The 13,943-nt window shown below is 32.6% G+C and overlaps 1 protein-coding gene across 1 annotated transcript in view; it reads right to left on the reverse strand.

Annotated features, from left to right (window-relative positions):
- The window catches only part of LOC139484354 (clathrin heavy chain 1-like), a 40,858-nt gene that overhangs the window by 5,906 nt on the left and 21,009 nt on the right, over positions 1 to 13,943 (reverse strand). The window contains exons 2-5 of the mRNA XM_071268092.1: positions 9,038 to 9,160; positions 7,967 to 8,115; positions 6,464 to 6,647; positions 2,384 to 2,576 (exon numbers count right to left, since the gene is read on the reverse strand). Coding sequence (XP_071124193.1) covers positions 2,384 to 2,576; positions 6,464 to 6,647; positions 7,967 to 8,115; positions 9,038 to 9,160 — 649 coding nt within the window. The remainder of the gene's footprint in view (positions 1 to 2,383; positions 2,577 to 6,463; positions 6,648 to 7,966; positions 8,116 to 9,037; positions 9,161 to 13,943) is intronic.

Consider the following 13,943-nt stretch of genomic DNA (forward strand, 5'->3'; position numbering starts at 1 on the left):
CTTTTCCCATATTGTTTTGGTTTCATGTGGTGTGTAAGTAAGAGTTGAATACTAAAGTGTCAAAAGAGAAAAATTGGTTGATAAAGACACAGCGGGAACACCAAACAAGATGACAGACAAAGAAATTATGAGAACTTTATTGACCTTATCATATATTTCTGATAGTTTTAACATCTTTTTTTTATTCTATTCCAGTGGAACGTCCTATCACCTTGTATATAGAAGTGGCATCCCCCCCCCCCCCCCCCCACCTGAAACATAAGTACTGTAATGGAAATACACTGATATTTAAAAACACCCTTTAATGCATGTTTCTGTATCTATTTATTTTAGATAATTAATATTACGATTTCTTAGCGCTAAATAAGTCTTCTTGTCGTAATATTATTCTTCTTGTCGCTGATAAGTGAGACCCCACCCAGCACTAGATGCGAAATCTGAATATATCAACAATACCCGGTATAATTATCAGAATATATAAGGTGTACAAGTATTAATTCCTGAAAAAAATGTAATAACCACCAATTTCAACGTAAACGCAAAGATACATTTGTTTACTCCACAAATGGACTTATAATTGCATTTCGTTAACAAGTTCTCATGAAGAATTACTGTTGTTTGTGTGTAGTTTTGTTTGTTGATGTTTCAATATTGCTTTTCCCCTTAACATTTTCTTGGGGGTTTGTTACTTTTTACAATTTGCATCTTGCATTATCTTTTTGTTGCAAAATATTTTAAATTAAATCTTTTAAAATAGAAAATAAAGTGCCGTTGACATGGGCACATATTTGTTGCTAGGGAGAAACAACAGTGAATTTGGCAAGAAATGTGCATTTTATTATTTTATATTTAAACAGAGTACAAGTGTAAAGTTCACTATTTAATAGGTTTAATTTCAAATATAGATAGATTTCAGCTGTATATTAATCATATTTAATGAGTTTAACTCCGCCATTTTGTTGGTTGCTAGGCAACAGAATAAATGAGATAGACCCAAAATGCAATCATTTTCAGAAGGTCTATGGTATAAAGTTACAACATGACAAATTAAATGAAATTTGGAAGTGGGGCCTTAAAATGGCCCTTATAGCCCCTAGTCCTTTCGGATGAGTCTAGGTCAGTTCCCATGGTCCCGAATTTTTCTATATAAATGTATGTATTTCGACAACTGATGAGTCGACATTAGATGAGTCGAAATTTTGGTTGACTCGAACTGAATTTACAGTCCCTACATTGCCCTAGGTTAACAAAAGCATTCAAAATTCATTATTTATCTCGAACTAATTGATTTCTGGCATTCTCTCTCCATGAGTTTTACCTAAGATTATCTTTGATCACCATGATAAATAATTAGTGATAAATTGCTATAGTTTATGAAAATTTATTTAAAATGTTTTAAAAACAATTAACCGTAATCATACACTAATGAGCTTGGCTGTGTATAAAGTAGGGATTTAAATTTCTGTTGGTGATCAACTCAAACTACTCAATCAGCGTTTTTAAACTTTTTTGTATTGCAAAAAAAAGATTGAAATAAAAGAAAATGAAAATAAATCTTAATTTTCTAAAATCTCTTGATATACGAGAATGAACAATTTTGTCAATTGAAAATTACTCTCCCGGCTAAAAAAACACTGGAAAAAATTGTAACTGTACTAAGAAATCAATGAAAAAAAACCTAAATGTTATTATAATAAAAGATCATAACATACATTTACATTGATCTGAGACCAGAATGTCGATCCCCTGCCCATATTCATTTGGATTTATTTTAGCATTACCAAGCTAAACAAGAGTTGTGTCCCTTGGTCTGTCAAACTTCCGGTATCGTTTGAGCTGAACTACGGATATCTCGAAATATTTCTCTGGTCCGGCTGACTTTGAGATATTGAGAGTCGACTTTATTAATTTTCAGATTATTGCTTTTATTGAAACTTTATGCCATACATTTGATAATAGTATTTCCTTATATGTATATTTCAATCTGTCATGTCTTTAGGTTCTATTTTTAACTATTTCAAGTTTAAATATTTTCAATTGTATATTGTACATAAAATCCCATTGTTTTGTGTCAACAAAATTTCTGAAGTTTCTCAATAATCAGTAGTCATCACAATTCTTTACATTATAAGAAAGAAGATGTGGTAAAAAGTTAAATCACAAAAATACTGAACTCCAAGGAAAATTCAAAATGGAAAGTCCCTAGGAAGATGTGGTATGATTGCCAAAGAGACAACTCTCCACAAGAGACCAAATGACACAGAAATTAACAGTTATAGGTCACCTTACAACCTTCAACAATGAGCACAGCCCATACTGCATAGTCAGCTATAAAAGGCCAAGAAATTGTCAACTCTTTAAAGCAAGTGACACTAAAACATACTATTTTTACTGGCTACTTTAACTATGTCCATGTAATAAGTTGGATCATCAGCTGTGATAAAGGAATCTATAGCTTCCTTCACCATGTTAGCATCTAACTGTGCATGTCCCAGTAGACTCCATACTGCTGGATCGTTACATCTCTCTGCAAACTCATAGGCTCTCTCCAAGTTCTTTACATGGTCAATCAACACCTAAATATGAATACATCATTTGGAACATGCTGTTTATCATCTGATTACAGTATTAGAATTCGTTTTGGTTGATAACATATTACAATCAATGTTTTTATCAAGACATGAAGAAAATAAAACAAAAATGTGCCCATAGTAAATTAAACGGATGCCCCACTCGCACTATCATTTTCTATGTTCAGTGGACTGTGAAATTGGGGTCAAAACTTTAATTTGGCATTAAAATTGGAAACATCATATCATAGGGAACATGTATACTAAGTTTCAAGTTGGTTGGACTTCAACTTTATAAAAAAAACTACATTGACCAAAGACATTAACCTGAAGCTGGACAAACGGACGAACAGACGGAAGAACGGATGGACGAATGAACAGACGCACAGACCAGAAAACATAATGCCCCTAGGTGGGGCATAAAAACTGAATTACAGATATAGAATGAAACATATTTTGTCCCATGTTAGAATGGAAACTTATCTGATCAATCAGGCCAAAATACTACAAATTTCATATGAATAGTTGTGCTAGTAGTATAAATACAAAAAAAATAACTTCATTTCAGTGCTTTACAAGGGTAAATTTTGCAAAAGTGAACTTCTTCTTTTTAGAAAGCTCTGATATGTAGTTACTGACAAAATGCGAACAAAATGTTATACTAATTTATGGTCATTATATGTAAGAATGTATTCAGTTAACAGACAGACTGGATGAGTGATGCATCTGCAAAATGCATCACACAGTATAGCATGCTTCAGTGTATTGTTCCCTTGTTTGTGTTGATTTGTCTTTTGATTGAGTTAAGCCATTTTAATTGATATTTTATAATGTGTCTTTCTATGTTCTGTAGTTACACTATTGTTTCAGGTAAATTAAAGGGTGAAGGTTGGTACCTATTTCAACTTTTAAACCTGCTGCATTTGTTTGCACCTGTCCTAAGTCAGGAACCTGTGGTTGTCGTTTGTTGATGTGGTTCTCATTTTAAATGAGATCCGGAAATTTTTTCACCTAATTTCGGTCATTTTGATATAACTTAAAAAGATTGTCAAAATCACATTACTGAATGAGAAGATTCAAGAGCAATTAAAGGAAGGCAACAGTTTAAAAATAAAATGATTTTAATGACTTAAAACGATAATCTTCTCAGTCATCGCTAACGTTTCTTTCAATTTTGAAGTCAAAATTCATATCGGATATTTTACGACAATACTAAAACGAACAATTCCGGACTCATTTCCGGGATTAGTTTTGTTTATCAAATTCACAGGAAATCATCGGCTTTTTAATTTGTTTACCTTTGATAGTGTTTGACTATTAATGATAATTAATAGTTGCACTTGCTTTATTAAGCATGCAATCATTTTAAATTTATCTTATAAGTCTTGTCTGCAGAAGAGAATTTCAAGCATGCGTATTACGTAGTAAACAAAGCACTTGTGTTAGTAGTGAAAAAACACTTTTTTCTACGTAAATTAAATCAAGTTTTAATTTAATTTTAAATCATAATTGTTTTTGCTGAAAAGTAATTAAATAATGAAGACAGTTGTTATGGAATTTTGATTTCTTTATAATATTAGTTCTGAGCTTATGATTACATGGATTATTAGTCAGGTGTTAATTAAAAACACAGGTAAAGAGATTAGCGATCATTAGCCAATAGCTCCTTGAGGCATTAAAGGGGCACTAGCTACGAGATATATAAAAAATCTAAAGTTTGATTTTTTTTCTGTTCAATCAAAAATGAAAGTGAAATAGTGAAATAACAATTCGCTTTTTGCAGCCAAAAAGGTTCAATTTTGGCAAATTACGCTAAGAAACATTGATAATTAGTTATTTCACTTGCAAGTGAATGAGTCGACCTCTTTAAATCCGTATTCATGTGAACTTCAATTTAACCCCTAGCTAGAGAGTGACAACGCATGCATTGTACGTGTACTGGTTATTTAAAGAAAAAGAATGTCAACAATGAAGGTGAAACTACGGTAAATCATTTGATTACTAATTCGATGCACATAAAATCATTCTTATACGGTTAAAAACAATGAGAAACATTAATTTTTAATCTATAAAATAAAATCAAACAGACCTATAAAAATCCAATTGCACGTGTTGGTTTAATCTATTCATATCTTTATTTATGTTTACATCGCTTATATGGTCATCTGAGGTCAACTAGATAGTTAATTAGATGGCGTCTGGGCTAAAATACACACGAAACGAACCTATATATTATCTACCCCATGCTCTGTAAACTGTTTATTTTAGACTTTTGATAGTTTGGATAAATGTTTTACATTGTTATAAATCAAATATGAGAATTTGAGTCAAATCGGTGACCATGAATTTGACAGCTAGTGCCCCTTTAATATAGATATTAGGAAGGCCCTCAGGATTATAACACTTTACTGGAGTGGCAGTTTAATTACAGGAAATCGATAACAAAACAAAAAGATGTTCTAAATGGCGATTTTGAAACTCGATCTCTACGAAATGACCGAAATTATTTCTGTTGAAAAATAAAATTTGTCCTAAATCCCAATTACTCGTTTAGGACAAAATACTTTCAGTTTAGGACAAAACTGGCAAATATGACCGTTTCTGGACCCTTGTTAAATAATCATAAGTGTTTCTTGATTTTTTTTAAATTGATTAGACTGTTGGTTTTTCTGTTTGGCAAAACTTTTAGGAATTTTGGTCCTCAATGCTCCTCAACTTCGTTCTTTATTTGGCCTTTTTAACTTTTTTGGATTCGAGCGTCACTGATGAATCTTTTGTAGAGGAAACGCGCGTCTGGCGTATAAACTAGTTTTAGTCCTGGTATCTATGATGAGTTTATTTACAACCACTGGGTCGATGCCACTGCTGGTGGAGATTTATTTCCCCGAGGGTATCACAAGCCCAGTAGTCAGCACTTTTTGTGCTGACATGAATTGTCATTGATACGGTTATATTTATAAATTTACTGTTTACAAAATTTTGAATTTTTTGAAAAACTAAGGCTTTTCTACCTCAGGCATAGATTACCTTAGCTGTATTTGGCAAAACTTTTAGGAATTTTGGTCCTCATCGCTCCTCAACTTCGTTCTTTATTTGGCCTTTTTAACTTTTTTTGGATTCGAGCGTCACTGATGAGTCTTTTGTAGACGAAACGTGCGTCTGGCGTATATACTAAATTTAGTCCTGGTATCTATGATGAGTTTATTTGAATGTTTTATACTAGTCATTTTTGGGGCCCTTTATAGCTTTCTGTTTGGTGTGAGCCAAGGCTCCCTGTTGAAGACCGTACTTTGACCTATAATGGTTTACTTCTACAAATTGTGACTTGGATGGAGAGCTGTCTCATTGGCACTCATACCACATCTTCTTATATCTATTATATGAAGCTTAATACTAAATTTCAGGAGGCTTTGCCTTGTATTACCAGAAATAAGTGCAACCAAAATATAATGGGATGGTTCAAATGACACACAGAGGGGCAGAAAGGAAGGACTGACTAACGTTAACCAGTATACCCCCTCCTTTCAAAAGGAGTATAAACACATTTAAAAATGGACAAATTATTCATTAAAGGGCAATAACTCCCTTAAGAAGTTAATTGACATCTCAGTCATATTTACCAATTTATAGATCTTGTTTTGCTCAGGGAGCTACCATTTGATTTTTTAGGGGGGGGGGGGGGGGGGGGCTAGGATGAAATTTGAAAAAAGGAGGTAGGACAGGAGTTTTAGTAACAAAAAAAGACAGGATGAGCAACTTAGCCAACTTTTACCCTTAAGTTCAATTTTAAGTCGTGTTGGCCATGTTTTTGCATATTCGAAGGAAGATTGCAATAGCTAGGTCACAGGACCATAAATTGTCAAGTGAGCTAAAAACAACTTTATAGAACAAACCTGCACAGCAGATGTATTGACATCAATTTTTTTAAAGATGGCGAAAGCTTCCTCAAACAGTTCATTATTTATAGCTATATTAGCTATATCAGGAGCATCATAATTATCTAGTCGGTTGATGTATTCCATAACACGGGTATGGTCAACTTTAATGGCCGTCAGGATCAACAAGTTCTGTAGATTTCTGAAAAACGATAACATTTTATAATCATCAAGATGCAGTTGAAACCTCTATCGGTGGAAAAACTGCTTCTTACAATTCTTAATAACTCACAAAATTGAAAGCATTTAGAAAAGTGTTTAACAGTAAACCAAATAATTTTAGCGAGCGATTAATTTCATGTTTTACTCGAGTAGAAAAATAACGCGAATATAGATTGTCACTAATATGTAAAAATTGGATCTTTCCTTATTTAACTACATCAAATAAATTTGAAAATCGTGAAATTAAATCACCGCTAAATTGGCTTGTAAGGGATAAACACAAAATAAATTATCCGTAAAAATAAGTTGGTTTACTATTATACAATATCATATTTCACCAATTATTCAGTATTGTTAAGAGCTCATGATCAACAAGAATGGTAAAGCAAAATAATAGTTCGATAAAAAAAAAATATAAGTATATCACTTTGTACAATAAATGGGGAATGTGTCCATAGTACACAGATGATGCCCCATAATTGCTTGCATATCATATATAGAGGTTAATACATGGCATTTCCATATCAGCCAGGGTATCATCCCGAGATGTAGTCGAGGTGCTGATATGGGTCGAGGGATGATACCCAGGGCGATATGGAAAAGGCCATGTATTAATTATTTAATCTCTTTATCATATACTTCAGAAAATAAAGAAGATTAACACCTGAAGCTGATATGGACTTTCTGCCCTGGCCATTACGGCCATATCAGCCAGGGTAGTGACATCATTGGGCTGATTCATGGTTATCAGACCGGGTGTGCAAATACGACTTGTTTTCTTCCGGTCGTTACACATATGCAAATAGCACTGTATTAGGCATGAAGTATATGATAAAAAGTTATAAAGGGACATAACTGAAGAACAATAAAAGTGAATCTACCCAAATTTTTACTTGATCTGTATTTTGTTGTAACTTAAGCATTGTGTATAAGTTTCATAGAATTTCGTTGAGGCAAACTAAAGTAAGGGAACAAAAACAAAAAAATCAGCAATTTTTCAATTGTAAAGGGTCATTACTCTAGAAAGGTTAAAGTGACACCACCAAATTCAATCTTGATCTGCATTTTGTGGTAATAAGCATTGTATATAAGTTTCATAACATTTGGTTGAGGCAAACTAAAGTTACATGTAGAGAACTGAAACCAACTTTGGGACCTACAGACGTACAGACAGACAAGGGTAAAACTTAATGCCCCTTTGGCTACGGCGGGGGGATAAAAATATGCTACAAAAAATATATATCTACGATAAGTAAAATAGACATATTCAGGACATAAATATGCAATAACAGTATATACCTATGATGACTGAAGACTGAGTTATCATCCAGGACTATTTTCTCTAACAATTTTATCAATTCATTTGGTAAGTCTGCAGTCATGAAGGCTTTGACAGTCATTGATATATCATCTGCGTCTAGCGTTTCTGACGAAACTGTTTGTACAACCTAAAATATTAACACAAATCTCAAATTAGGATGCTTTAATTCAGCAAGTGATCATTCTTTAATACAGTGTAAAATAGTAGTTTTTCCTTTGCTGTTGTAAGTATTTTAATGTTTATTTGTATAATATTGAAGTAAGTTTATAGATATAAGAAGATGTGGTATGAGTGCCAATGAGACAACTCTCCAATCAAGTAACAATTTGTAAAAGTAAACCATTATAGGTTAAAGAACGGCCTTCAACACGGAGCATTGGCTCACACTGAACAGCAAGCTATAAACGGGCCCCAAAAAATGACTAGTGTAAAACTATTCAAACAGGAAAACCAACGGTCTAATCTATATAAAAAAAAACGAGAAACGAGAAACACAAGTTTATAAACCACATCAACAAACGGCAACCACTGAACATCAGGTTCCTTTATGCCTAATTTCATTTCTATTCTGATATTTAAAGTCCTTCTGTATTTCCATTTTAAAATTGAGATGAGGACAAGGTTGTGAACTATAAAAACAAATTTAACCCCTCAACATGTTTAGGCCTGGACCTAACTCTGAATCATGTCCTGCAGTTGTAAATGTATCATCATATTCTTTATGCATTTAGAATTAGTTCTGATGGAAAACATTGGTCATCTATTGAATTTAGTGACAACTTGTCTATACTAGGGGAGATTTTATATTTGAAATATAGTGTTGGCCTGTTCTTAAGTTACGGTGACAATAAGATTAAATTTAGATCGACTTGTCATTGGATAGCTGTCTGTTGCATATATCTCTTTGTTTATTCTACCGTATACTCTGCATAGTCTTCTCATTCCTACTTAATGTAGCTTATTTTCAAGACTATGAGCAAATCCACTTTTCAACAATTAACTCTGAAATTATGAATTTCTATTTAGAGCCAGCTTATATTACATTTTACCTGATCTATCAACTGTTTTCTGAACTCATTATCCTCTACTAAAGCTTGTGCCCATAAATTCATATCTCTGCTCTTTACCAAGTATCGTGCTTGGCTCTTGAACGATGAATTTTCATCACACACCTTCAAAATGCAATGATAAAAAATCCCAGGTGATAATGTTACGATTTAATTGTAAACACAAAAATTCTTTCAAAAAATTCATGCAACAAAATTTAGATAATGGAAAACCAGAAATTACTGTGTATATTAATTATTGCCAATTTTGATCAATTAAAAAACTGGATGCTCTAAAGACCCCGAGTTGCTCACCTTGATCTACAATGGTCTATGTGCATATTCAACAAAGGACACTCTCCAACATTGTAGACAAAATAGAATTCATAACACATATCTCTGTTTTGCTGATCATTTAGTCTGTTTAGTTTCTCTCTAACTTCTTTAGCTTTTGCTCAAAACACAAATGAGGGTAAACAAAATCACTATTTCAGGGGCTGGGTAATCAATACTATAAAGAGTGACAGCCTACCTATATCAGCAAAATGTGACTTGTTAGTAGATCTTGTCTTGCTGATAATTTTTGTGATTTAAAGTGCCTATTTATCTATTATAATTTTAATAATGTAAGGCAAAACCCCAAAAAAATATTAAAATCGTTATTAAAGGGCAATAATTACAAGTGGACTTCGGACGATTTCCTCTATATTGTCTTTTAATTGTAGATCCTGTCTTGGTGATCATTTTTGCTTATTTAAGTTTCTATCTATCTTTTATAATTTTTAAGAAAAAATTCGTAAAAAATCATCATCAAAGGGCAATAACTCTAATTAGGAGTCGGCTGACGATTTCGACAATGCAGACTTATTTGTAGAACTTGTCTTGCTGATCATTTTTGTAATTTAAAGTTTCTCTGTATCTATTACAGTGTTTAAGAAAATAAGCAGTCAGGACCATTACTTAAACAAGTAATTTTTTTAAGTTACTTATATATTGTATATAAGTAATTTTTGTTTTTGAAAAGTAATAAAATTACTTAATAGAGTTATTTCAAATTCTAACAGAAGCATTGATTAAATGTAGTTTGAATGAGTTTTTATATCATAAAATAAAGAATTTATTAGATTTGAGAGGAGTGTGGAGACATGGGAGATAAAAGGTGAAATTAAAAGTAATGACAAAAATATTACTTGAATAAGTTATTTTATACATTTTTGAAAAAAATAGTAATAACACTTATTTATGGAACATATGTAGTTGATTTGGGTTACCAGTTATAAATAACTTCAAATCCTTATTAATTCATAGGTATCTATCTATTTATATCAGTCTATCTTCAAGATTTTGGAGGAAAATGATAATTTAATAGTCCCAAGAGACCAAACTTTGACTCAGAAGCATCAGTACGAAAGATAAGTGCGTCATAAAGTTAATTAAGAAGGATTTGATTTTATCTTTCATGGGAAAAATAACCAGGTGACTGAAAATTTGTTAAAACTAGTAAAATCTGCATTATTGGACACCTATAAAAATAATATTTAAAAAAGTTACTTATATAAGTAATATTTAAAATAGCCTCGTTTTCAACATAACTTGTTTAGGTAATTTTAATTGTTACTGGTTTAAGTAATGCCCCTGGCTGATAAGCAAAAAATGAAAAATAATGGTAAAATTTGTCATTTAAGGGCAATAACTCCTATAAGAAGTCATCTGACAATCTTGACAAATATGAACAATTGGTAGAGCTCGACATTTTGAACATTTCGGCCCCTGTCAGATTTTCTCTATTCATTACAGTTTTCAAAATAATAGACAAAACTTGCATTTTAACACTATGTTCTATTTTTAACAATGGCGGCCATGTTGGTTGGCAAGTGGAGTCATCGGACACATTTTTTAAACTAGATACCCAAATATGAGTTGTGGCTAATTTTGGTTAAATTTGGCCCCGTAGTTTCAGGCGAGAATATTTGTAAAAGTTAACAGACGACGACGGCGAACGCCAAGTGATGAGAAAAGCTCACTAGGCCCATTTGGCCAGGTGAGCTAAAAAAAGGATATATATCTCAAATGTGTCATGTGTGTATTGAGCATAAAGCTAGGTAATAATTTCCTTACAGAATTTAAATGAACTGTATCAAAACAGCCCCTACAGAAAAAAAAGTTGAGGGCCATGTGGCGGACAGTTGAGGCTAGCTGTTTTAAGCAAAATAGTTGAGGGCTAGGTGTTGAGCAGCTTAGCTCAACTCAAACCTTGCCAAGGACTGTATGTTTGATAGATGTCGCTCAACTGGCCCTCAACTGAAGCTGGCCATTATATAAGTTGAGGAAAAGTTGAGCAATTGATCTTTGGTTTTCATATAGTTGAACAAAAGTTGAGCATTCAGACTTTGAATTTTTTGTAGTTGAGGAAAAGTTGAGCAATTGATCTTTGGTTTAACTTTTCATGTAGTTGAGCAAAAGTTGAGCAATTAGAAATATGAGCTGGTGATATAAATGTTATATGCCATCTGTTTTCTATTTATCTCTGTGTATAGTACAAGGAGACAGGAAGTACTATTATAAATGTACACAGAGTTTGAGGCAAAATTAAGGGAAGCACATGTTTTATACATTTTTCTGTATTTACTTAACTATAACTCATAACATAGACAGAAAACAAACAGTATTTTTTTTTTATTATAAGATATATCAAATATTCAAGATTTAGGTAAATAATAGTTATTGTTAGGGGCAAATTTCAAAGGGATCACACTGTCACAATACCCTTAACAACCTCAAACAAATTTTGAATTTGAACTGGGCTTGAGCATGCACATGGCAAGCATAGATGTCTTCTAGCTATCATGAATAGAATATGAATTTTACAATGGATGTAGATCAAAAAGTTACAAATAATTGTATTGACATTGAATAGTGCAGCGTATTCTTCTGATGACATGACTCTTGGAAGATTTATGTTTTAACACTTATTTATAAATGGAAACATCTTTTGGTAAGTACATTGGATTCGAATTTCAACCATTTTGAATAAGTGTATATATATATATATATATATCTATAACTAGAACACACCCGTGATATCACGGGTCCGTGACTGAATTAAAGTATATAACTATGCGCAAGCCTTATTTTAGTATTAGTATTGTCATCTGATAAAGTCATGCCGATTATAAGATACACAGTTTTTCTCTGCTTTCAAGTCTTTCTGTTTGAACCCGTCGAACTGAAACAATAATATTAATTATTTGGAAAACAAAAGGTCCTTGAATGGAGAATGTTTTAATCAACAGCATTGTCCTATATAAGTTATAAATAAAGTTGAATTCTTTGCTTCGCTGTTTTACGTCATGCCCACTAACAAATTGAAAACTGTACCTATACGCCTTATTTTTAGTCCAGATTTTTAGTATTCGTATTGTTATCTTAGAAAGTCTTACTGATTAAAATACTACAATAGGTAACAATTTGACAATTTAGTAGTGTCAACCCTGTGGTTATGACCCGTGTATATAGCATATATTAATCCTGAATACAACGTTTGGTGGTGCGCCTGTCAGATGCGGAACGTACAGATAAGGTAATAGGTAACAGGTGAATATACTATTGGTATCGGTAGCGGACTCGACCCGGAACTTCTTAATTATTGGCAATATTAATTACGTGGAAAACAAAAGGATACTAAAATTACGAGGTCCAATTTGTCAGCCGTCATCAGGTAAAAACGACGAATCAAAGAATTCAACTTTATATACAACTAATATAGTACACAGGTGTAGATTAAAAATTACACCAATCCAGGCCCTTTTGTTTTCCACGTAATTAATAATATTGCCAATAATTAAGAAGTTCCGGGTCGAGTCCGATACCGATACCAATAGTATAATCACCTGTTACCTATTACCTTATCTGTACATTCCGCATCTGACAGGCGCACCACCAAACGGTGTATTCAGGATTAATATGCTATTTACACGGGTCATTATCACAGGGTTGACACTACTAAATTGTCAAATTGTTACCTATTGTAGTATTTTAATCAGTAAGACTTTCTAAGATAACAATACGAATACTAAAAATCTGGACTAAAAATAAGTTTCAATTTGTTAGCGGGCATGACGTAAAACAGCGAATAAAAAAATTGATTAAAAAATACTCCATTCCAGGACCTTTTGTTTCCAAATAATTAATATTACCAATAATTGATAAGTTCCACTTCGACGGGTTCAAACAGAAAGATTTGAAAGCCGCGAGAGAAAATTGTCTATCTTATAATCGGCATGACTTTATCAGATGACAGTACTAATACTAAAATAAGGCTTGCGCATAGTTATATACTTTAATTCAGTCATGGACCCGCGATATCACGAGTGTGTTCTAGTATATATATATATGTAGGACTCTAAAGTGCGATGGTACTCTAAAGTGCGATTGTCACGCTAAAGTGCGATGGTTGTTTGTTCGCAAAATACGATGATATATCTCGCTGAAGTGCGATGGACCCAAAGGGAAAGATTTGAGGGATTAAAACATCGAGGTTAAAAAATAGTCTTTTTACAAAAGATAATTGGTGTAGATTCCCGTTTACACAGTCTATCATTAATTATCACAAATTAAATTAGATTATTTTCGGAACACTTTTTTTAACCTTTAATGTAAAAACGAGAGAGAGAGAGAGGGGCGATGTTCTCTGACTTTCCTTCTTTTTCATAGTGACCACACAAACATGTTATTCACGCATGAAAACAAGACTTAGTACTTTTATTTTACCGACGTTACTATCCAATAAAATCGACAATATTTAAACATGAACTGCAAAGTAAACTGCAACATAAACAATTATTTAAGTGTATATCTGTTCGCTTCCAACAAAAGCAGCATACATGATATTCATGCGAATACTAGTTTG

The sequence above is a fragment of the Mytilus edulis genome, chromosome 8, assembly GCF_963676685.1.
Source record: "Mytilus edulis chromosome 8, xbMytEdul2.2, whole genome shotgun sequence".
Taxonomy (NCBI): domain Eukaryota; kingdom Metazoa; phylum Mollusca; class Bivalvia; order Mytilida; family Mytilidae; genus Mytilus; species Mytilus edulis.